Source organism: Tenrec ecaudatus, chromosome 14 (assembly GCF_050624435.1).
Source record: "Tenrec ecaudatus isolate mTenEca1 chromosome 14, mTenEca1.hap1, whole genome shotgun sequence".
Taxonomy (NCBI): Eukaryota; Metazoa; Chordata; class Mammalia; order Afrosoricida; family Tenrecidae; genus Tenrec; species Tenrec ecaudatus.
Genome location: NC_134543.1, coordinates 126,149,843 through 126,176,048, shown reverse-complemented (window position 1 = coordinate 126,176,048; position 26,206 = coordinate 126,149,843). Strand labels below are relative to the sequence as shown.

Here is a 26,206-nt window from a genome sequence, read left to right as displayed (position 1 = left end):
ACCAAGAGGAATTACTGAAACCCAAATGAAGACTGAGCATGATAGTGGGACAAGAGGAAAGTCAAAGGAAATAGAGAAAAGAGCTAGGAGGCAAAAGGCATGTACATATGCAAATATGTTTATATATGAGGATGTGGAAATAGATCTATGTGCATATATTTATAGGTTTAGTATTAAGGTAGCAGAAGGACATTTGGCCTCCACTCAAGTACTTCCTCAATGTAAGAATACTTTCTTCTATTAAATTGGCATTCTATGATGCTTACCTTCCTGACACAACCGCTGAAGACAAAGCGGGTGAATAAGCAAATGTAGTGAAGAAAGCTGATGGTGCCCAGCTATCGAAAGGTAATAGCATCTGGGGTCTTAAAAGCTTGAAGTTAAACAAGAGGCCATCCAGCTCAGAAGCAATAAAGCCCACATAGAAGTAGCACACCAGCCTGTGTGATCATAATGGGTTGATGGGATCAGTTATCAGTCATCAAAGAACAAAAAATCATATCATTGTGTGCTCACCTCCATGACACAATCACTGAAGACAAATGGGTTCATAAACAAATGTGGCGAAGAAAGCTGATGGTGCCTGGCTATCAAAAGATATAGTGTCTGGGGTCTTGAAAGCTTGAAGGAAAACAAGCGGCCATCTAGCTGAGAAGCAACAAAACCCACATGGAAGAAGCACACCAGCCCGTGCGATCACGAGGTGTCGAAGGGATCAGGTATCAGGCATCATCAGAACAAAAAAAATCATACCATAGTGAATGAGGGGGGTGTGTGTGGAGTGAAGACCCAAAGCCCATTTGTAGGCCTCTGGACACCCCCTTACAGAAGGGTCTTGGGGAGGAGACAAGCTAGTCAGGGTGTGATGTAGCAATGATGAAACACAACTTTCCTCTAGTTCCTAAATGCTTCCTCCTCCCCCACTATCATGATCCCAATTCTACCTTACAGAGGATGTACACTAGTACAGATAGGAATTGGAAACATGGATTCCAGGATGGATGATCCCTTCAGGACCAGTGGTGTGAGTGGTGATACTGGGAGGGTGGAGGGAAGGTGGGTTGGAAAGAGGGAACTGATTACAAGGATCTACATGTGACCTCCTCCCTGGGGGATGGACAACAGAAGAGTGGGTGAAGAGAGACTTCGGACAGGGAAAGATATGACAAAATAATCATTTATAACTTATCAAGGGTTAATGAGGGAGGAGGAAAGGGGAGGGAGGAGAAAAAACAAGGAGCTCATGGCAGGGGCTTAGGTGGAGAGCAAATATTTTGAGAATGATGAAGGCAATGAATGTACAAATGTGCTTTACATAATTGATGTATATATGGATTGTGATAAGAGTTATATGAGCCCCTAATAAAGCGATTTTTAAAAATTATCAAGCTTTCATGAAGGAGGGAGGAGCAGGCAGGGGGTGGGGGGGAGATAAGGAGCTGATGCCAGAGGCTTAAATGGAGAACAAACGTTTTGAGGATGATGAGGGCAATGAATGTACAAATGTGCTTTACACAATTGATGTATGTATGTGCCCCTAATAAAATGATTAAAATTTTTTAAAAGAAAGAAAGAAAATGACAACAAATGTACAAATGTGCTTGACACAATGAATGCATGTGTTGGTTGTGATGAGAGCTGTATGAGCGCCCAATAAATAATTTTTCAAAAATTTTCTGCAATAAAATTTTGTAATTTTGATGAATTATACATTAAAAATTATATTTATTTCATACTTTAACCAAGTGGAAAGCACTTGACTATGTAAAAAGGAGAGAGACATATACAAGGTATGCAAAAGAAATGGCTTTTGCTTTTAAGGAAGTTACAATCGTAGTGGAATACTGATATATAAATGTATAAAACATAAGGCAGTGGGGAATAAACACTAAATAGGTATATAGATATTATATAGGAACATAGAAGAAGAAAAAATCCATTAGAGGGAAAATGTCAATTCTTTAAAAAATTAGTATTTGTATAATCTGAAAGTCCAAGTTTTCACTCTACTAGAGCTCAATATGCAAATATATATTTCTGTTTCTCTATTCCCATGACCACTTGGTTTTATTAATCCCTTATTACCTTTGAACAAACTGTTATAGAGCCTGATAACTAGTATCTCATCTCCATTTTAAGGCTCTATTGCCCTACTAATACAACAACCCCAACTTGAGCCCTCATCATCTCCCCACTATATGAGGGGGTACCCCCCAAAGAAACAAAAACAGAAAGGAAAAGAGCTGCACATTTTTCCCACTGGGCAATCATCAAGCAGCTCCCTCTGAGTTCAGTGCAGCCAGTGGCGACTGCCTAAGAAGGTTCTCTCTAGTCACAGTGATTTTTTTTGTTCAAATCTCGTGTTTTGTGACGGCCAGTTTAAGAGAACAGCGTGCAGCTGTGAAATGTCAATTGATAACAAACCTCATTCTGGATGACGTTAACTTCCAGAATGTATACAAATGACTAGTAGCGTATTTGGAGTTCATTCCAGCAGGTCAGACTGTTCATCAAGCTTTCTATTGAGAGGTTCTGAAAAGATGGCGTAACAGTGTGCAACAAAACAGGCCTGCTTTGTGCAGATTGGAGGCTGGTTTTGCCACCACGACAATGCACCTGCTCACACAGACATCTCACTGCACCCGTTTTTGACAAAAAACAGCATACCTTTCTTTCCCATGCACCTTACTCACCCGACCTCACTGGTGCGACTCCTTTTTGTCTCCACAAATGCAGAGAGACATGAAAGAACAGTGATTTGACCACATAGAAGAGGTGAGGAAAAAACAAGGGAGGTGCTGTCAGCCAGCCAAACAGATGAGCTCGAAAAATGTTTCTAGGAATGGAATTGCAGATTTGACAAATGTATTAAGTGTAATGGAGAATAATGAGAAGGTGATAAGGGTGTTTTGTAAAAGAAATTAAAAAAAAAGAAATTAAATACATAGTTTTGGGGGGGTACTTCCTCATATTCTGCAACGACTTCCTTAGCAGTATCTCTACCTCTAGTTTTACCCTCCCTCCAATGCTTTCTTCACATAGATATGCAAGTTGCGTGAATTTTTTGCTAAAATCCTTCAAGGACTCATCTTTGCCTGCTTTAGGAAAAAATTCATACTCTTTAACATGAGAAATAAGATTGTGGTGATCAGGTGTTACCTACCAATCTATTTAAACTTATAACAATAAATAATTACTTGCTATTCCTAACCTACAATGCTCTCGGATTGCTGAGCCTTTGTGTGTAGTGTATCTTCTGCCTGGAATTCTTTCCCTAGATTTGTCTATCTGAAAATGCATATTCATCCTTTTAGTTTCCTCTTAAACACTATCTCTATTGTGATTCCTAGAACAGATTAATGAATACCCTCTCTCTTGAATTCCTACTATACCCAAAACATGTTTCTATTAGAGAAATTATCTTAAAATATTATAATTATTTGTACTCAAACATGTCTTCTCACTACATTTGAAATCCTTAAGGACATCGATGGGCCTTTACCTTTTAACTCCTCCGAAGCTAGCAGAGAACCTGGTCTGAAGGAAACCCCCTAATTAGCCTGTCTAAAGCACTGCTCTGCATAATCTCTCCCTTACACACCCATAGGTCACATTTAAAACTTCGTAGCTACACGTTTCAGTCCTTTAGCTAGCTCATCCTACTCGACTTCCTATGACAATCCTTTTTATAAGACATGTGTAAGCCCCCAGAGAGGACTGGCGGCAGTGTTTAAAGCACTGGGCTACCAGCAGAAAGCCGAGTGGTCGGCGCGCATCGGCTACTTGTCAGGAACAAGATGTGGCAGCACATTCCTGTGAAGGCTATGGCCTTAGAAACCGTATGGGACAGTTCCAGTTGGTTTTCTAGGGTCGTTATGAGTAGGAATCAACTCCACGGTGCTGGAGTTTGGTTTCAGGTGATCTAGGTAGCTGAACTATTCCTTATCTTAGGCCTTCCTGTTGCTGTTAGGTGCCGTGGAGTCGGTCCCTAGTCACAATGGCCCTTTGTACAATACAACAAATACCACCCAGTCTCGTGCCATTCTCACAGTTGCTCCCATGTTTGGGCCCATTGTTGCAGCGACTGTGTCAATCTATTTTGTCAAGGGCCTTCTTGTTTGCTGTCTCTCTACTCTACCAGGCACGATATTCTCCAGGGAGTGGTCTCTCTTGACAACATGTCCAAAGCACATGAGATGAAGTCTTGCAATCCTTGCTTCTAAGGCACATAAGGCTGTTCTTCCTCAAAGACAGGTATGTGTGTTCTTTTGATAATCCAATGTTCTTTCCAGATTCTTTACCAGCACCATAATTCAAACACACTGATTCTTTTTCAGTCTTCTGTATTCAATGAACAACTTCACGTGCATATGAGGCTACTGAAAATATCATAGGTTGAGTTAGGCGCATATTCCTCCTCAAAGTAATGTTCTTAATTTTTAACACTTTAAACAGGTCTTATGCAGCAGATTTACCTAATGCAATGCATTGTTTGATCTCTTGACTGCTGCTTCCATGAGCAGTGATTGGGGATCCAAGCAAGGCAAACCCTTGACAACTTCAATCTTTTCTCCATTTATCATGTTGTTACCCTTTGGATCAGTTATGAGGAATTCGGTCTTCTTTACATTGAGTTGTGACCCATTCTGAAGGGTGCAATCCTTGATATTCATCAGCAAAGGTTTAAACTTTTCTTCCCTGTCAGCAAGCAAGGTTGTGTCATCTGCATATTGCAGATTGTTAATAAGCCTTCCTCCAATCTTGATGCCTCATTCTTCTTCAAATAATCCAGTTTCATAATATATGACAAAACAATAATAATTTATAAATTATCCAGAGAGCGAGGAGCAGGGAGGGAGGGGAAAAAATGAGGAGCTGATACCAAGGGCTCAAGTAGAAAGCAAATGTTTTGAGAATGATGATGGCAACATACGTACGAATGTGCTTGACATACAATGGATATATGTATGGAATGTGACAAGAGCTGTACGAGCCCCCAATAAAATGATTTAAAAATAATAATAATAATCCAGCTTCTCTGATAATTTATTAAGCATACAGATATAATAGCTAAGGCACCTAATTTTACCAAAAAAACTACATTAAAAATGTGCTGAAAAACTCGGCTTATGCATGAGTGTAGACGGTAAATAAGTAGGGTAAGTGGATACAACCCTAATGTACACTTTTTCTGATTTTAAATCTTGTTTTGTTAGTATAATTGACTCTTTATCCATATACAGTTCCACATGAGTACAATGAAGTGGTCTGGAATTCCCATTCTTCTCAAGGCTATCCATTGAGTTCATTATAATCCAAACAGTTGTATGCCTTAGCATAGTCAATGAAACCCAAGTAAACATCTTTCTGGTATTCTCTGTGAGCCAAGGCCCATCTGACATCAGCAATGATATCCCTTATTCTATGTCCCTTTCTAAATCTGGCCTGAATCTCTGGCAGCTTGCTGCCAAGGTACAACTGCAATTATGCTGGATGATTTTCAACACAATTTTACTTGCATGTGATATTAATGATATTGTTCTTAAACTTGAGCATACTGTTGGGTCACCTTTCTTTGGAATGGGTACAAATATGAATCTCTTCCAGTCAGTTGGCCAAGTGGAATTTTGGCTTTCGTGGACTCATTTTAATTTTCTTTAGCTTCAATCTGAACTTACAAATGAGCAGTTGGTGGCCTGTTCTACAGTCAGCCCCTGGTCTCAACTTCCCAATTGTATACATGCTTTTATTCCTACAGGTCATTTGGACTCAAATGTTTTCTTCCCACCTTCCCCAAACATTCATTCCTTGAATATTTATTTTCTTTTTTATTTTTTTGAATATTTATTTTCAACGCCAGTATTCATATGAAACCCTCTTTAATTCCCTCAACCAGAAGTCTCTCCACCTCTGAGTTCCTACAGCATGGTATTTACTTCTCTATTGTTAATAGCTATTCATGTAACTCTTATCCCTATTGATTTGTGAGTTCCTTGAGCACAGAGTCAGTGTCTGATGGATCACTTACTACTGCGACTGTATAAAGTATATGCTCAATGCACACACTTAATGGTTAAATGGATGATGATAATGCAAAAGTGAATTAATATTTTAATTCACATCAATCTGAGAGATCCTATATAATATAAAAATGAGATAATTATCTAAATTTTACAGTACTTAACAAAAATTTCTCTTGGCAAATACTTAGATGATAATACAGGCCAACCTGTCAGAAATGCTGCCCCCAAAATTGAGAAAATTGAGTTAGGGAATAAAATTGGAGGGACTTGGAGAAAATGGACTTCGCACCTCAGGACTTTGAAGTAAACAACCCTTGAAAGGAGGACTATTTGCACCCAAACTGATCTCCAAGGTCCACTGACCTGGGGAGGGGGCTGGTGCATGTTGGGATTCACCAGAACTCCGAAAGACTCTGCAGTACATCGATGTAGTGTGGTCAGTGGCTGGTTCAAGGTTCCATCAGCAATGGCCTGTATTGTTTCATCCAGTCTGTGATAACAAACCAAAGGCATACAAGAATTGGTAATGGTTTATACTCAGAATATTCTTACTTACCATCAACATAAAACTCTTTTTAACAGTTTAAAATTTGAACTTCAAAGAGGGGTTCATGGATCTTCGCCCTATAAATTTCTTCTCCTCACCCCAAGAATATTAGGAAAAGTTGTAGAACACCAAGAATTTTGGTAAGGTTACACTAGAATCATTCATTTATTTAACAGGATCATTTAAAATGCCAAGATTAAAAAATAAATTAAAAAATTATAAAAGAAACTGGCTTATGAAAAAAAGAATTTATTTTATTGTAATTTACCTATTCTACGTATTGTCTGGTCAACATAACCCTACATAGTTATTTCTCTGTCTACCCAGGAGTCCCTCCCTGCTCCTCCATGCTGATTTGAACTCTATCATTATTTCAATATCTGAAGTTCTAAAGGAGCAGGTATCATAGTTATGCTAGTCTACACCTCTATGTTATTTGCTCCTGAACTCCCTACCCTTACTGGATGCTTGACAAACATTTGTGCAAGATGATAATTCTGAGGGCGCAACATAAGGAAAAAGCAAAAATTTACTTTTAATTTGGTTAAAAAGCAAGTTTGGAGATCTCTAATAAGCACAGAAACTTAGAAAGTGTGGAGGACATGGTTTGAGCCTTCAAGAAGTTTTCCGCCCCCAATAAAATGATTTTAAAAATTGATGTGGGGGTGATTGTACAATTCTCCACTATATGATTGAACGATTGAATTACATATGTACATGACTTGTGAATAAAACTGCTGGTAAAAAAAACGGCAAAAAAAAAAAAAAAAAGAAGTTTTCCAAGTGGCCAGCTTAAGACAATTTGAGAGCTAAAAATTAGATCACCCCCAAAACTGATTTTTTTCAAAGCTATGTATTTAAATTGTTTTTACAAAACATCCTTATCACCTTCAAAATATTCTCCATTATACTTAATAAATTTGTGAAATCTATGATTCCATATGGGAAACATTTTTCAAATTCATCTATTTGGATGGCTGACAGCACATCCCTCGATTTTTTTCTTCAACTCTTCTATGTAGTCAAATCACTGTCCTTTCATGTCCCTCTGCATTGACAGAGACAAAAAGAAGTCACATGGAGTGAGGCCAGGTGAGTAAGGTGCATGGGGCAGGAAAGGCATGCTGTTTTTGCCAAAACTGGTACAGTAAGATGGCTGAATGAGCAGGTACATTGTCTTGGTGGCAAACCCAGTCCCCTGTCTGCCACAAATCAAGCCTTTTTTATTGCACCCTGTTACACAATAAAAAAACACAAATGAGCATGGTCTTCATCTTTGATTTCACTTGACAAGCTTTTTTTGGGCGAAATGACGATGGCATCTTCCAATGGGCTGACTGATGTTTGCTTTTGAGGTTGTAAGAATAGCACCATGTCTCATCACCAGTAGTGACCTTGGGGGAAAAATTCTGGGTTCCTTTGGAGCTATTCTTTCAAAGCATGTTTCCAGGTCAGCTAGAACCCAAGACACAAATTTCAGAGTGACCTTCCTCATGCTCAAATCTTCATTAAAATTTGCTGAATTGAAAACAACCAGCCATCTAGCTCAAAAGCAACAAAGCCACATGGAAGAAGCACACCAGCCTGTGTGATCACGAGGTGTTGAAGGAATGAGGTATCAGGAACCATCAGAACAAAAAATCTTACCATAGTGAATTCAGGGAGGAGTGCAGAGTGGAGACCCAAAGCCCATTTGTAGGCCACTGGACACCCCCATACAGAAGAGTCTCGGGGAGGAGATGAGCCAGTCAGGATAAGATATAGCAACAATGAAAAATACAACTTACCTCTAGTTCCTAAATGCTTCCTCCCGCCCCCACTCTCATGATCCCAATTCTACCTTGCAAGTCTGGCTAGAGGATGTACACTGGTACAGATAGGAACCGGAAACACAGGGAATCCAGGGCGGATAATCCCTTCAGGACCAGAGGTGTGAGTGGCAATACTGGGAGGGTAGAGGGAGGGTGGGTTGAAAAGGGGAAACTGATTACAAGGATCTGCATGTGACCTCCTTCCTGGGGGATGGACAACAGAAAAGTGGGTGAAGGGGGACGTTGACAGGGCAAGATATAACAAAATAATTTATAAATTATCAAGGGTTCATGAGGGAGGGGAGAGGGAAAGGAGGGGAAAAATGAGAACCTGATGCCAGGGTCTTAAGTGGAGAGCAAATGTTCTGAGAATGATGAGAGCAAGGAATGTATAAATGTGCTTTACACAATTGATGTATGTACAGACTTTGATAAGAGTTGTATAAGCCCCTAATAAAAAAATAAATTTTTTGAAATAATGGAAATAAAGTGCATGACACTTTTGTAGGGTGGGACCATTCAAATAAAAAATTAATTAATTGTGAAAAAAAAAAAAAGATTTACCAGTGGGAGCCCAAAACCCATCTGCAGAGTATCTGATCAGACTGAGCCCCTGGCAGATCAGGCCTAGCCACAGGCAAGAGTCTCGAACAGCCTTGCTGTCTGGCAGAGACTACTGTAATCTTGAATATGCTAAATCAAACTCAATACTTGGCCAGAGGACCTCCCTACAGACCCTACCTGTGTTGGTTGTGTGCAAGTATCTCTTACTTCTTCCGTGACAGAAATTTGTTCCCTGGCTTTTAGAATGGTGATGGTTTTTTCTTTCCTATTCATTATTTGCATTTTGGTCTTAATATTATTATTATTTTATCCCTAACACCATAATTCTAGTGTAGTGTTTATTGTTTCTGTTGGGCTTCCCAATTTGTGAAGCACCGAAGGATTGGATGCACAGTGATAACTGATACAGGGGCTGAGGAGGGTGCAGGGGTCGGGCGTGAGTGATAGGGAGGGAAGGGGGGCTTCAAGGAATGAAGACAGAAGGGGGAAGGGAGTACTAGGACTGACTGATTTCACAGCTCGTTTTACAGGCGATTTAACCATGGGGTGGGGTATCTTAAAATTGATATGGTAACGATTGTACAATTCTCCTTGGTATGATTGAATGATTGAACTGCTGAAATGTATGCTGTGTAAATTATACGCCAATAAAGCCACTAAAAAAAGAAAAAGAGCCCCTAATAAAATGATTTAAAAAAAGAAAATTATTTACAACCTCAGTAACCCACAAGAACAGTTCTATTCTGCCCTACAAGGATGATCTAAGTCAGAATTGACTTGATGGTTGGGAGGGTTTTTTTGTTTTATCTTTGTGGATCTATGGATTAAGTTTTGGGCTATTAACCACAAAGTCAATGGTTTAGTTCCTCCTCTAGAGAAAGATGAAGTTATTTACTTCCATTAAGATTTACCTCAGAATTCCTGAATAAGGTTGCTATGAGTCAGAATTAACTCAATGGCTCTAAGTTTGGGATTTGGGGGGTCTATGAATTTATGAACTCCGGACTTCTATTTTAATCTTGCTTTCACACCAAGACTATCAAAATATTCTCATATGTTTCTGGTTTTCTGATTATTCTTTCTTTCACACTGAACTTCTAGTTACACTTATTACAGCATGGTGTTATCTTTAATCATAGATCTCTAATTTATTTCTTTTTTCTTTCAAATTAGTGGTCAATCAGCCCAACTCCATCTATTTAACCCTTACTTTACCATTTAGAAATGGTACCTTTATCAGTCATAAAATTCACACATAGACACACAAATCTCTTTCTGGGTTCTATGTTTTATCTATTTATTCCTAAGCCTAAACTAGACCTCATTGTTTCAATGACTGTGATTTTATTTTTAAAATAGTTTTTATCTGGTAGGACAAATAATTCTGCTTATTTTAAAATTTTTTATTTATTCTTATGTTTTCCATTCCAAATGAATAATTACTTTTAAAACCAAGAAAAGAACAGATTCGCTAGAGGAAAAAAATCCTTTACAGTCAAACGGTCTCCTCTTTCAGACCCTGTCTGGGGCTGCCCACTTACCTGTCGTGATATTCTGCAAGCGGATTTTCTTCTTCCAGGATCTTCCTGCCCGCAAAGTCAACAGTAACCTTCTTGGAGAGTCGCGAAGCATGCCGAAGTTCTCGCAGTTCCTCTTCTCGTTTCTGCAGAGCTTCTCGCTCAAGCTTGGACAACCACTGGTTGGAATCACTGGCAAAGTAATCTGACTCATCATCGATGACCCGAGTCCTTCGCACACTTACCAAGAAGAAAGAATAGATGCCAATTAGGCCACTTACTGACAAACAGGGTCTAACTGTTGGGAAAGCGTTTCAAGGGAGCTCCTTCTTGGATGTTGCTCTGCCTGGTTACCAGCTTCTGTATATATCTTGTCCCCATTACAGGTTCTGCCCACAAATGATGCATCATTGTAATCCATTGTGCCGCTACCTTTTTACTACTTCAGCCCTCATCTCCCGATACTAGGACTTCAGTTTGGTTTTCCTACATCACAGCTCAGTGAATCTTCTCATCCCCGTGTAATTGGGACCTCGCCTACTTTCACCAGATCCTTTGCTCTGCGTTCTTTGAGGAGCTCAAGGTCTACAATAGAGAATCCCGTGCCTGGGACTTATCTACTTCAAACCTGGAAAGAAAGAAACCCTCACTGTCATCGAACTGATTCTGACCCAAGACAACTCTACAGGACAGGGTAGAAGAGCCGCTGGGGGTCGCCAAAATGTAACTCTGTATGGAGCAATAAGGCCTCTTCAGTCTCCTGCATTGCTGTGTAGTTTTAGGAATTCTGTCTCTCTACTCCTGCATGTCGGCTTCCCCCTCCAGCAATAACCTTAACTCTAGTCCCTCCACCACTACACAAATTTCTAAGACACTGCAACTGGGCCTTTTTTTTCCCAAAGTGTATTTCGGTTTTGTTTGTTTGTTTTTAATCATTTTATTAGGAGCGCATTCAACTCTTATCACAATGCATACATACATCAATTGTGTAAAGCACATGTGTACATTCATGGCCCTCATCATTCTCAAAATATTTGCTCTCCATCTAAGCCCCTGGCATCAGCTCATTTCCCCTCCCTCCTTGCTCCCCCCTCCCTCATGAACCCTTGATAATTTATAAATCATTATTTTGTCATATCTTGCCCTGTCCGATGTCTCCTTTCATCCACTCTTCTGTTGTCCATCCACCACGGAGGAGGTCACATGTAGATCCTTTTAATCGGTTCTCCCTTTCCAGCCCACCCTCCCTCCACCCTCCCACAAGTGGGCCTATTTTTAAGAACATATGAACATACAAACTAAGCCCTAGAATGAACCTTGATGCTCCACTTATTTCCTTGAGACATAATGATTCTGGGGCTCACAGATGTTAAGTGGCTGCTCCAACATTATAAATCCAGTTAAGACTGAATTTGTTACCAAAGTGTCAAATAGAAAATAAATGTTTAGAAAATGATAATGGCAACATATGTACAAATATGCCTGTTACAATTGATATATGGAGTGTTATTAGAGATGTAAGAACCCCTAATAAAATGATCTTTTAAAAAAGACTGAATTTGTACATAACTATAAATCAGTGATATACATAGGCATACGAGAAATACTGATATTAGATTCATATATTGATTTTAATTGATTTCCATTTTTCAGGACTCAGCTGAAACTATAAAATGATCTTAAGTTAAAAATTTTTTTAAAAGATCTTAAGTCTTAAAATATAGTTTTCCTAAAAAAAGACGTTTAAGAGGGGTCAGAAGATTATCAATCCTATACATGAATGTCGATTATGAAAATGGTACTTCTTTGCAAATCATCAACAAGGAGAGAGATCCCTTTCTTGCTTCTAAATAGCAGGAAAGGCCCTGCTCCACTCTAATTTCAATTCTAGTGTTAAATCTTATACAGTAGGGCTGGATGTGATACTTACAGGATTATGAGTGAACGTGAGTCATAAATCTTAGGGGGCTCACTTAAGGAACTATTTCCTAAATCACATCCCAGGAATTCAGGGCAAATGGTTTGGAAGGAGCAGGTGCTGCTCAGCAAAGGACCAGACTTCCTCACCAGGAACACACTTCCAGGTCAGTTACTGTCAGTAGATATGGAGGTCTCTGAGTTCTCAGAGACTCTCTGTAAGTCCTATCTCAACATTCTTAACACTAACTGGTTCCCAATGCACATTTTGTCCAAATGAAAATGAAAAAAAAAAAGGAATAAAAAAATGGAACTAGCAAATACAAATATCTGTCTCCTAAAGAGAAGTCTGTGGTCTAAACAATAGAATAGGTGCCTGAAAGTCAACATAGAGATACTGTAATATTTTGAATTAAAAAATAAATTCATTAAAGTAAAAGCTTTTCCCCTTTGCTTTCCAGAGAGACACCTGATGGTACAGTGGTTAAGCACTTGCCTAGTGGCATAGTGGCTGTGCACTGGGCTGCTAACTCCAAGGTCAAAAGTTGGAAACCACTAGCCATTCTGAGGGAGAAAGATGGGACTTTATACTCCTGTACAGAGTTAGTCTAGGGGGGAATTTTTTTAATACAATAAATATTAGTAAATAAAAGAGCCAGTCTTAGAAACTCACAGGGGCAGTTTTACCTGGTCCTACAGGTTAACTATGAGTCCGTATTGACTGGAGGACAGTGAGTTGTTTGTTTTGGAGTTGCTGTAAAGAGCCTGGTGGTGCAGAGGGTTATACTTTGGGAGGTTAACCACAAGGTTAGCAGCACTTCAAGGGATAAAGATCTGTCTTTCTACTGTAAACCATCCAGAGCCCCTGAAATCCAAATGGGTAGTGCTCCTCTGTCCCTTAGGGTTGTGATGAGTCACAGTGGACTCAATGGCAGTGAGAGAGATGGAGCAGTCTGCTTCCATACAAACTTCTTCCTTGGAAGCCCGATGGGGCAATTCTCTTCTGCCCTACATGGTCACTATGATTTGGAATTGACTTGAAGGCAACAGTGGTAATTTGTTACAGATTGTCCAGAGTCTAGCACAGTAGTTGGCACATGGCAGGCTCTGTAATATTTACTGAATGAATGAACGCAAGGGAAACAAGTGGGGAATTCTGACAACCCAAACCATCTTTTCATGGGTAATTCTAGCAATTGCTAAATCAAAAAATGTTGCAGCGTATAGAACCCTCTTAGTGGGAGCTTCCCTTACTCAAAAATGGATTCAAAATGAAGATGTAGGTTTTCTGTGTATTGTACCCAGCTCACCTTTAGCCGAAGCTTTTATACTGTACCCTGACAGAGTATTAAGTTCAAAATAATGTTTTAATGGCAAGAATCTATGGATTCATCCATTACTTAGTCCTTGTTATTCCACACATATCATACCTATTTCTGTCAAACTCTAACAGTTTCTCTTTATGTTTGACAGCCTTCTCTAAGCCAGACTTAATTCGTGATTCCTGATTAAGAAGAAGGTCCTTAGGGGAGAGATCCACCTTCCCAGAATTCTCCATCCCTGAAAAGCAATAAGGATATGAAATAGTGTCAACTCATAACACAAAACTTTGCAGCAAACAAAGCATCAGCAGATCTGACTCTGTCCCTGATAGCCTGGAGACTGATTTCAGTGGAAAACAAACAAGTATATAGACCAGGCTTTCTCTATAGCACATCAAACAATGCTTGACACCTGTCTTTTTCTTCTCTGAAGAAGCTTACGGTCACTAAAGGAAATTAGTTATTTAACTAAAGGAAATAAGTTATTTAATAGGCAAAGGACACTTATAGAGGCCTAAATATAGGTATGTGTGTGTGTGTGTGTGTGTATATATATATATATAATGAGAGGGGAATAGAACTATGTACTCATAGCTATATGTTAAGAATTAAGGTTGCAGATGGACATTGGGCCTCAACTCAAGTACACCCTTAACACAAGAACATTTTGTTCTAATAATCCGGCATTCTGTGATGCACACCTTCCCAACACTATTGCTGAAGACAAAATGGGTGCATAAGCAAATGTGGTGAAGAAAGCTGATGCTGTCCGTCTATCAAAAGATATAGCATCTGGGGTCTTAAAGGCTTGAAGGTAAACAAGCGGCCATGTAGCTCAGGAGCAACAAAGTCCACATGGAAGAAGCACACCAGCCTGTGTGATCATAATGGGTTAATGGGATCAGGTATCAGGTATCTAAGACCCAGAATAAAACCATACCCAAGGTGAATGGGGGTGGGGTGGGGGAGAGGATGCATGGAGTGGAGACCCAATGCACATCTGTAGACCATTGGACATCTCCTCATAGAGGGGTCACAGGGAAGAGATGAGCCAGTCAGGGTACGGTATAGCACCGATGAAACACTTCTTTCCTCTAGCTCTTTGGTGCTTCCTTCACCCCACTATCATGACCTCAATTCTACCTTACAAATTGGATTACACCAAAGCATGCATACTGCTACAGAAGAGAGCCCAAAACACAAGGAATCAAGGATAGATAAACCCCTCAGGGCCAACAATGAGAGTAGAGATACCAGGAGATTAGGGGAGAGTTGGGGAGAAAAAAGGGCAACCAATCACAAGGATCAATCTAGTACCCCCTCCCAGGGAGTTTAATGGAAAAGTGGAGGAGGGACGATGGAGGATGATGCAAGATATGGAAAAAAATAATCTATAAACTATCAAGGGTTCGTGAGGGAGGGTGACTGGGGGAGGAAGGAGGAAGAAATGGGGAGCTGATATCAGGGGCTCAAGTGGGAAGAGAATGCTTTGAAAATGATGATGGCGGAATATGTGCAAATTTGCTTGATATATTGGAGAAATGTATGGACTGTGATAAGAGATGTAAGAGCCCCCAATAAAAGTATTTTTAAAAATGCCTCATAAATAACTATTTTAATTGAGTAGGGCTGCATGTTACATTTAAACATTTTTTATATATCAAAACTGAAAACTAAATAATAGAAAAGAAGAGAAGAAATATCAGAGGCTAGAAATGAATAGTTAATAAGAGCCTAGAAAACACTAGAGTATTTATACATTATATTAGTTATTGCTCACATACGGCATGTAAAATACTTTTCATTTTGTTTTACAGGTAAGGAAACTTAAGTCCATGGATGTCAAGAAATTTATCAAATCTACCCAGTTGGACATTACATGATAAAAAAGAAACTCGAACCCAATGCTGTCTGACTAAAGCCCACATTCTTTCCATGAGCCATGTTCTGTCTTTTTGTAACAGAGCTGCATAAAGCCTCACATCTCAGAGATGGAGCCACAGCTCATAATAAAACCAAGTTCTACACCGTGTTTGGAAAAAAGTTACGTCTGACTTTTCTCTTTTTATAACTACGAATCTATTCAAAGTCCTGTCGGGTATTTATTTTAAATTTTGAGGGACCTATTTTATTGTAACAGGTTTTTTTTTTAATGGAGAGAATTAGAAGTTATTCTTGTGTTTCAAATATAAAAAGAGCATTTAAAATTACATTTTCTTACAATAATGGTCTTTAAAAATCCAAACTGAAGAGCTACGGAGACATTTTCAATCTCATGGACAATAATATAAAAAATTCTGATTACTAAAAAATAAAAAAATTAAAAAAAAGAAAACAAAAAAAATTCTGATTATAAAACAATAAGGGTCAATGCCCATTGGTGGACAAATGAATAAACACACTTCAGTACCTACAGACAATAGAATAGTGTGCACAGCTAAAGAATAATGATGAAACTATGAACATCTCATGAAATAGATAGCTTTGGAGAACATTATGTTGAGTGACATTAGTTACGAAGGAACAAATGTTGTATGAGCCTACTGATATAAAAAAAAATTTTTTTAACTAAAGCTTTCTATACCATAAGAAACAGACTTTGATTACCAGGGATAGAAATGGAAGGGGGAAGGGGAAGTAATAGGCAAGCTGGTAGAAAGGTATTAGCTTTAGTGAATGGAAGACAGTATGTTAAAAGAGGGAGATAAGGAATAAAGTAGGAGAAGAGAAAATACTGATCTGATAGGAAAACGTTCATTTAATTCAAAATTTAAAATATTTTTAATGTCAAATATCAAAAGTAATTGATTTGGGGGTTCATTGCTAAGATTTCTGAAGATTGGGATAATCTTTTGGTAAAGTAATTTAATAAAGACCTCTCAAATAATCAGAAATTATTGTATTTTAGGGATATTTTCATTAAATCTTTCTATGAACACTTAGAATCCCCTGTGTACTTTAGTGGGGTAAAGAGTAGATTACTAAATCAAATCAAAAGATAGCAAAAGCAATTAATACTGAAGATTACAAAGGACATACACAACACCAAAAAAAGTAATCTCAATGCCATTGAGTCAATTCGAAAACTATAGGGCAGAGTAGAACTGGTCTGTAGGATTTTCAAAACTTTATCTTTATGAAAGCAGGCTGCCTCATCTATCTCCCAGGGAGGGGTGGTGAACTCAAAACAGCAACCTTTTAGTTAACAGTCAAGTGCTTTAACTCTGTGCCAACAGAGCTCCTTTTCATAGTAACACAGAAGCTAATTAGAAAGTACGTCTTGAACAAATGGGTGCATAAGCAAATGTGGCGAAGAAAGCTGATGGTGCCTGGCTATCAAAAGATATAGTGTCTGGGGTCTTAAAGGCTTGAAGGTGAACAAGCAGCCATCTAGCTGAGAAGCAACAAAGCCCAGATGGAAGAAGCATAACAGCCTGTGTGATCACAAGTTGTCGAAAGGATCAGGTATCAGGCATCATCAGAACAAAAAATCATCTCATTATGAATGAGGTGGGGGTAGTGTGGAGTGTGGAGTGGAGACCCAAAGTCCATTTGTAGGCCTCTGGACACCCCCTTATAGAAGGGTCTCGGGGAGGAGATGAGTCAGTCAGGGTGCGATGCAGCAACGATGAAACATACAACTTTCCTGTAGTTGTTTTTTTTTCCTCTAGTTCTTAAATGCTTCTTCCCTCTGACAATCATGATGCCAATTCTACCTTACAAATCTGGCTAGACCAGAGGATGCACACTGGTACAGATAGAAAATGGAAATTTAATAAGATCATGAGAGAAGCTGAAGAAAACTTAAGAGCTATGTCTGATGCTATGAAGCGGAACAACACTAGAATTGCTGGCTTACTGGAAGACACAACAAAGAAGTCAACTGCAACAATAGTGAGAGAATTCATGGAAGAAAACTTCCCCAGCATAATGAGTGAAACCAGGCAACCATTCAGGAGGCTGAAAGAACACCAGCTAGATTGAATCCCAAGAAGATGTCACCAAGGCACATAATAGGTAAATTATCCAACTGTGAGGAAAAGGAGAAAATCATGAGAACAGCTAGGGAAAAACAAGCAATCACATATAAAGGTTCCCAAATAAGAATATGCTCAGACCTATAAACACAAACGATGAAGAAGAGGAGACAGTGGAGTAACATATTCCAAAAATTGAAGGAAAACCATGCAAACCCAAGAATAATCTACCCAGCCAAATTATCGATCAAGACAAATGGAGAAGTACGAGTCTTCTTAGACAAAGAAAAACTCAAAGAATACATTAGAAGAAACCCAGCCCTACAAAAGATCCTTGCCAAACCAGTATGGGCAGAAGATCAAACTCACCAAGCAAAAATAAGAGACCACCACATAGAACAACCTCACCCAGAGGGCAACAAAGAGAAAACAGACCTCCATATAGCATTGGCTTAAGGTTGGAAAGAATTCAAAGTCTGCTGAGGTAAGCTTTAAGAAAAAAAATGTAAAAGAGGCATAGGGAAAAAGCTACGGTATACAAACATTCCTGGGGTGAGATTCAGGTAATATGGCAGGGACAAGACCAAATACAGGGACACACATGGTAGACAACTAAAAAGGAGGTGGGAAAAGGAAAAAAAAATAACAAAAAAGAAAAGGGTAATGGGGTACAGGGCACTAACCCACCCAAGGGGAGGGTACTGTTTGTGTCTCCACAGGGAAAGAGGGAACAGACTGCAACTCGGTGCTCCAAGATGGGACTGCAACATGCCAGCGTGGAACAGGGAACCAGTGGAGAGGTCTGGGGGGCCAGCCCCATCCCGAACTACTAAGTGGACACCTGCCCCTCCCCCCAGAAAAATTTATTTCAAGGGACATCACTGAATCTGCAGCTCCGGGAGAGGGATGTATCTGATCAGAGCACACAGGAGCAGATGAAGAGGAAGGAGGAGAGAGTGGAGCCCATCCAGGTCCACCAGGCAGTGAGGACGATGTTCCTAATTAGAGCAGCCAGTCCACAGAGAACATCACTATGAGACATGACGCCCCTCACTGACCCATAGCCCTATAGGGGACAACACAAGAGACACAGTGTGGGAATTGCACCCGATCTGATCCTGCCACGCCGAGGCAAAACATTAAAGGGGTACAACAGAACAGCAAGGAACGGAGCTGAGAGGTCCCCGGGGATTGCTGAAGGTGGACATTGGGGCCAGTGCATGGTGCCCCAACAAACTGGACTGGAAAACACTCCTAAAGACCAACAAACAATCCGTGAACTAACTACAAGCTTCTCTTTCTTGCCTGTTTTTTTCCCATTGGTTTGTTGTTATTGTTGTTTTATAGTATATTGTTGCTTGGTTTTGCTCTGTCTTGTTTTTATGCATGTTATTATCTCCGCTGGTCTGTCTAAATAAGATAGGCTGGGTGAACAATGGGAGGAGAAAACAAGGGACCAAAAGTTCTGTGGGGCCATGTGAGAGCAGGAGGTAGTGTGGGGTGTGGGGGTGTGGGGGGGAATAGTGGTGTTAATAAACCCAGGGACAAGGCAACAAGTGATCCAAATTGGTGGTGAGGAGGGTGTGGGAGACCTGTTTGGGCATGATTAAGAGTAATGTAACCAAGAGGAATTGCTGAAATCCTTTTGGGGACTGAGCATGATAGTGGGACAGGAGGAAAGTCAAAGGAAATAGAGGAAAGAGCTAGGAGGCAAAGGGCATTTATAGAGGTCTAGATAAAGACATGTACATATGCAAATATATTTACATATTAGGATGGGGAAAAGATCTATGTGCATATATTTATAGGTTTAGTATTAAGGTAGCAGAAGGACATTGTGCCTCCACTCAAATACTCCCTCAATGCAAGAATACTTTCTTCTATTAATTGGCATTCTATGATGCTCATCTTCTTGACGCAACTACTGAAGACAAAGAGAGTGAACAATCAAATGTGGTGAAGAAAGCTGATGGTGCCTGGCTATCAAAAGATATAGCATCTGGGGCTTTAAGGTCTTGAAGGTAAACAAGCGGCCATCTAGCTCAGAAGCAACAAAGCCCACATGGAAGAAGCATAGCAGCACGTGTGATCATGAGGTTCTGAAGGGATCAGTTATCAGGCATCAAAGAACAAAACAACCATATCATTGTGTGCTTTCCTCCCTGATATGACCGCTGAAGACAAATGGGTGCATAATCAAAAATGGTGAAGAAAGCTGATGGTGCCCGGCTATCAAAAGATATAGTGTCTGAGGTCTTAAAGGCTTGAAGGTAAACAAGTGGCCATCTAGCTCAGAAGCAACAAAGCCCACATGGAAGAAGTACACCAGCCTGTGTGATCACAAGGTGTCGAAGGGATCGGGTATAAGACATCATCAGAACAAAAAATCTTACCATAGTGAATGAGGGCAGGAGTGTAGAGTGGATAACTAAAGCCCATTTGTAAGCCACTGGACATCCCCTTATAGAAGGGACTTGGGGAGGAGACAAGCCAGTCAGGGTATGATGTAGCAACGATGAAACATAAAACTTTCTTCTAGTTCCTAAATGCTTCCCCACCCCCACTACTATCATGATCAGAATCCTACCTTGCAAAGTCTAGCTAGACCAGAGGATGTACACTGGTACAGATGGGAACTGGAAACACAGGGAATTCAGGGCGGACGATCCCCTCAGGACCATTGGTTTGAGTGGTGATACTGGGAGGGTGGGCTGGAAAAGGGGAACAAATTGCAAGGATCTACATGTGACCTCCTCCCTGGGGGAGACACAACAGAAAAGTGGGTGAAGGAAGACATCGGACAGGGAAAGATATGACAAAATAATAATTTATAAATTATCAAGGGTTCATGACAGAGGGGGTAGTGGGGAGGGAGGGGAAACCATGAGGAGCTGATACCAGGGGCTTACGTGGAGAGCTAATGTTTTGAGAATGATATGGGCAATGAATGCACAAATGTGTTTTACACAATTGATGTATTTATGGATTGTGATAAGAGTTGTATGAGCCCCTAATAAAATGTAAAAAAAAAAAAGAAAGAAAATGATTATGGAAGTGTATGTACAAATATGCTTGAAACAATTGATATATGAAATGTTATGAGCTGTAAGGGCCCCCAATAAAATGATTTTTTTTAAAAATCAGAGCGACCCCCCCAAAAAAGAGTTGTATGAGCCCCTAATAAAATGATTTTTAAAAAAGAATATATAAATGTGCTTTACACAATTGATGTATGTATGGTGATAAGAAATGCATGAACCCCTAATAAAATGATTAAAAAAAATACCACTTGTAAGAACTGAAAAAAAAAAGAATGTCTTGAAATAAAGGAAAAGCATAAAAATCTATACACACTATGATTGCTCTTTAATAATATCAACCAATCTATATTAAAAAATAATAGCAACCATGAACTGAAACACAACAAAATAAAATATTTCCTTATATGGACAGTAATGAGTGATTTTCCTTTTAAGAATTTCATTAACTGATTTTTATCTTAACTTTGTTGATTTTTTTAACCTTATAAGAGATACACAAATAAAAAAAAAAGAGATACACAAATAATAGAGATCCTATAACCTTCAAGGAGACTGGTGGAGCTGTGGCTCAAGCACTGGGCTGCTAACCACACAGGCCGTGATTCTAAACCACCAGCCACTCGCCTTGTGAGAGAAAGATGAAGCTCTCTACTCCCGTAAAGATTTACAGTCTTAAAACCTTTATACGGAGTCACTAAGGGTCAGAATCGCCTCAAAGACAGTGGGTTTGGCTTGGGGTTCGTATAACCCCAAGCTACCTAATGCTAATATCTTTCTTACATAATCATAGCACAATTATCTAAACTAGGAAACATTACAAGGGTACAATATTATTTATTAACTAAACTTCAGTCCTACTACTTTTTCCCCACTAATGTCCCTTTTGGTTCCAGGATACAAATCCAGACTCCAACCTACTTGTCATGTCTCCTTAGTCTCCTCTTATTTGCGAGGATAGTTCTTCAGTCTTTTCCTGTTTCTCATGACCTTGCTAATCTCCTATTCTAAAACATTTACCGAGTAAGCTTAACATCTGTCCATGAACCTTACCTCCAGCAATTACCACCTTGGTGTTCTAATAATTTTCTTTTCTTTTTTTCCCCCTCCCCCGTAATGATTTTCATCACTCTCATTTCTTCTATTTTATTCATGGAAATTCTTCTGTGAGAAAAAGCTGTTCCACAGGGAATTCAGGACAGATACACCACTCAGGACCAATAATCAGAGTAGCAATACCAGGAGGGTCAGGGTAAGGTGTGGGGGAGAAAGGGGAAACCATTTACAAGGATCTTCATGTAATCCCCTCCCAGGGGGACTGATAACAGAAGAGGGTGAAGGGAGACATCGGTTAGCATAAGACATGAAAAAATACATATATACCGGTATATAGACATAAATTATCAAGGGTTCATGAGGGAGGGCAGGGAAAAATGAGGAGCTGATACCAAGGGCTCAAGTAGGAATCAAATGTTTTGAAATTATAGTGACAACAAATGTACAAATGTGCGTGACACAATTGGTGGATATATGGAGTGTGATAAGAGTTATACAAGGCCCCAATAAAATTATTTTTAAAAAAGAAAGACCTGTCCCTTCTTCTCCATTTGTTAACTTATTCTGTTATTAATTTATTTACAAGTATTGGGCTGAACTGTGTTCTCCAAAAATATAGGTTGATATCCTACCCCAGTACCTATGACTGTGATCTTACTTGGAAAGACAATTTTTGCAGATAAACTTTGGCAATATGAGGACATACTGGAACAGGGTGCTCTGATCTAATTATGACTGATGTTCTTCTAAGAAGAGCTAAGACAGAAAAAACACAGCAGGATGCTAGCCACATACAGACAGAAGCAGAGATTGTGGTTTTGCTACCACAACCATGTAGCATCTGGGGTTACCAGAAGCCGAAACAGGCAAGGATCCTCCACTAGAGCTGATGGAGGAACCAAAATTCAGCTGGCACCTTGCTTTCAGACGTCTAGTTTCAGAACTGTGGGAGAATAAATGTCTATTGTGTTAAACCACCCAGTACCTATGTCCCATATTATTACTATTGCCTTAAAGAATGAATACAATGAATAGGGTCTCATGAACATTCATTTTATTCTTTGAGTTATAAGCTAATATTATTCTTATTAATTTTATCTCAATATTACATGGCTACTTTTTCAAAATCATTTTATCGGGGCCTCGTACAACTCTTATCACAATCCATCCATCCATCCATCCATGTGTGAAGCACATTTGTACATTTGTTGCCATCATTCTCAAAACATTTGCTTCCTGCTTGAGCCCTTGCTATCAGCTCATTTTCCCCTCCCCCACCCCCATGAACCCTTGATAATTTATAAATTATTATTTTGTCATGTCTTACACGGTCTGATACCTCCCTTCACCCACTTTTCTGTTGTCTGTCCCCCAGGGAGGGAGTTATATGTAGATTCTTGTAATCAGTTCCCCCTTTCTACCCCTCCCCTCCACCCTCTGGTATCACCACTCTCCCCACTGGTCCTGAAGCGGTCATCTGTCCTGGATACCCTGTGTTTCCAGTTCCTATCTGTATCAGCTTACATCCAGTCTAGCCAGATTTGTAAGGTAGAATTGGGATCATGATAGCGAGGGACAGGGGGGAGAAGCATTAAAGAACTAGAGGAAAATTGTATGTTTCATCATTGCTACACTGCACCCTGACTGGTTGGTCTCCTGTCCATGACCCTTCTGTAAGGAGATGTCCAGTTGCCTACAGACTGGCTTTGGGTTCCCACTCCACACTCCTCCTCATTCACAACGATATGATTTTTTGTTCTTTGATGCCTGATACCTGATCCCTTTGACACCTCATGATCACACAGGCTGGTGTGCTTCTTCCATGTGGGCATTGTTGCTTCTCAGCTAGATGGCCACTGGTTTACCTTCAAGCCTTTAAGACCCCAGACGCTATATCTTTTGATAGCTGGGCACCATCAACTTTCTTCACCACATTTGCTTATGCACCCATTTGTCTTCAGCAATTGTGTCGGGAAGGTGAGCATCATGGAATGCCAGTTAATAGAATAAAGTATTCTTGCATTGAGGGAGTACTTGAGTGGAGGCCCAATGTCCATCTGCTACCTTAATACTAAACCTATAAATACATGCACAGAGATCTATTTCCCCAGCATCATATATAAATATATTTACATATGTACATGCCTTTATTTAGACCTCTATAAATGCCCTTTCCCTTCTATTTCTTTCCTCTATTTCCATTTACTTTCCTTTTGTCCTACTATCATGCTCAGCCTTCATTGGGTTTCAGTAATTCCTCTAGGTTACATTACCCTTGATCAAGTCCTACCAGGCCTCTTACACCCTCCTCGCCACTGATTTTGGATCACTTGTTCCCTTGTCCCTGGGAAATGGTTTTAATAATATATTTTTTTACATGCTTGTAGAATAAGTGAGTAAATGAACTATACATCTTACATACCAGGGTATAGTCCAGAAAAATAATTATAGAAAAAATAAATTGTACGTAACACTGTGAATCCAATCAGGAAAATGCAGCCTACCTGACATGAGCTTCTTCAGCAGTTTCTGGCTCTTGTTTGAGTCACGTTGTAAGATATCCTGTTCTTCTCGAGTACATACCTAATGAATAATAAGAGTAAAAACTTAGGATCCAAAAAGTTGCATTGTTTGCTTAGTATTCTAAAATTACACAATAGATATTACAATAAAAACCGAGACTGGACAAACATACCAGAATACATGCATGCGAGTGAGTTTTGCCCTAGGTCTCTAATTTTCTCTCTCTTTTTTTAATTTAATAAATCACTTTATTGGGGCTCACACAACTCATCACAATCCATACATATATCAATTGAGTAAAGCACCCTTATACATTCGTTGCCCTCGTCATTCTCAAAATTCGCCTTCCACTTGGGTTCCTGGAATCAGCTCATTTTCCTTTTTTTTCCTCTTCCCCTCCCTCCCCACTCCCTCCTCCCCCATGAACCCTTAAGAGTTTATAAATTATTATTTTATCTTATCTTACCCTGCCTGGCGTCTCCCCTCACCCACCTTCCCATTGTCCATCCCCAGAGAGGAGATTACACATAGATCCCCAAGATCGGTTCTCCTAATTTTCTCTTCTTTTATGAGCCATAAATAAAACTGATTTCACTGTCAAATGTCCCTGAATGACGTGGTGGTTAAAAAAACAAATACATTCTAAGGTACTCTCAAAGGACAAAGAATTGCTGCCATTGAAAATATTAAAGAAAAAACCCCATAAGATTTAAAACAAATAAAGCCTTCTTTCTAATCTTGAAGGCTGAATCTCATAAGAAAAATTATAAGCAGATGCTTTATTAGAAGGAACCAGAAAACAAAGCACAGTACAGTACCAATTAGTGAGAACTAGTCTAGCTCTTTTTATTATTATTATCATCTTAAAGATCATTTTATAGGGGGCTCTTACAGCTCTTATAACCTATACATAAAAAAATAACCTATACATCAATTGTAGCAATCATTTTTGTACCTATGTTGCCATCATTGTTTTCTAAACATTTCCTTTCTACTTGAGCCCTTGGTATCAGCATGTCTTTCTTTCCCTCCCTCCCCCTCCTACCCTGATCCCTTGATAAATTATAAATTATTATTACTTTCAAAGCTTACACCGACCTCTGCCTCCCTTCCCTCGCGGTTTCTGTTGTTCCTCTCCCTGGGTATGGGGCGGGGTTATGTTTTGATCATTGCCAATAGGTTCCCCCTTCCTACACTTCTTTCCCTACCTACCCTCCTGGTATCACTACTCCCATTTCTGTTCCTGAGGGGTTTATCTGATGGATTCCATGTGTCATGAGCATTTATTTGTACCAGTGCACATGCTCTGGTCTAGCCAGAACTGAAAGGCAGGACTTGGGTCATGATAAGGGGGTGTGAGGAAGCCTCAAGGAACCAGAGGAATATTGTGTTTCATAGGTGCTAATACTGCACCCCGGTTGACTTCCCCCTTCCTCGTGACCCTTCCGTGAGGGGATGTCCCATTGTCTACAGATGGGTTTGGGTCTCTGCTCCGACCTCCCTCGTTGTCAACAGTGTGTTTGTTTGTTTGTTGTGGGTCTTCTGATGGCTGTTACCTGACCCTATCGACACCTCATGACTCGCTCCTCCATAGAGTTTGGTTCTTTGCCTTGGAACATTACCTACTTGTAAAATAAAGAACATATTAAGAAAAGAAAAAGTTGTATCATGAAGTCAGTGCAAGTATATGAGGGAGCTTATAAAAATGTCAGACTTTCTGTGTTGCATTACTCTGTTTCAAAAACTGAAGGGTCCAAAGGACCAACAGAACACAGGTGCCTCAAATGGCACAGAGCACAAATGCTGTGGAATTCTTCTCTAGCAAAAACCCCAGATGAGGGAGGTTTGCTGTCATTTCATGAAAATCCATATTGGTATACACCATGCATTTTAGGTTATCCATGGTCTACC

General features: G+C 39.7%; 1 protein-coding gene across 2 annotated transcripts in view; it reads right to left on the bottom strand.

Moving 5' to 3' along the window:
- Positions 1-26,206, bottom strand: part of TRIP4 (thyroid hormone receptor interactor 4) — a 77,207-nt gene that overhangs the window by 40,501 nt on the left and 10,500 nt on the right. For both annotated transcript variants that reach the window (XM_075530864.1, XM_075530865.1), the window contains exons 5-8: positions 24,277-24,355; positions 13,810-13,939; positions 10,487-10,702; positions 6,387-6,513 (exon numbers count right to left, since the gene is read on the bottom strand). In XM_075530864.1, the coding sequence (XP_075386979.1) occupies positions 6,387-6,513; positions 10,487-10,702; positions 13,810-13,939; positions 24,277-24,355 (552 nt within the window). The remainder of the gene's footprint in view (positions 1-6,386; positions 6,514-10,486; positions 10,703-13,809; positions 13,940-24,276; positions 24,356-26,206) is intronic.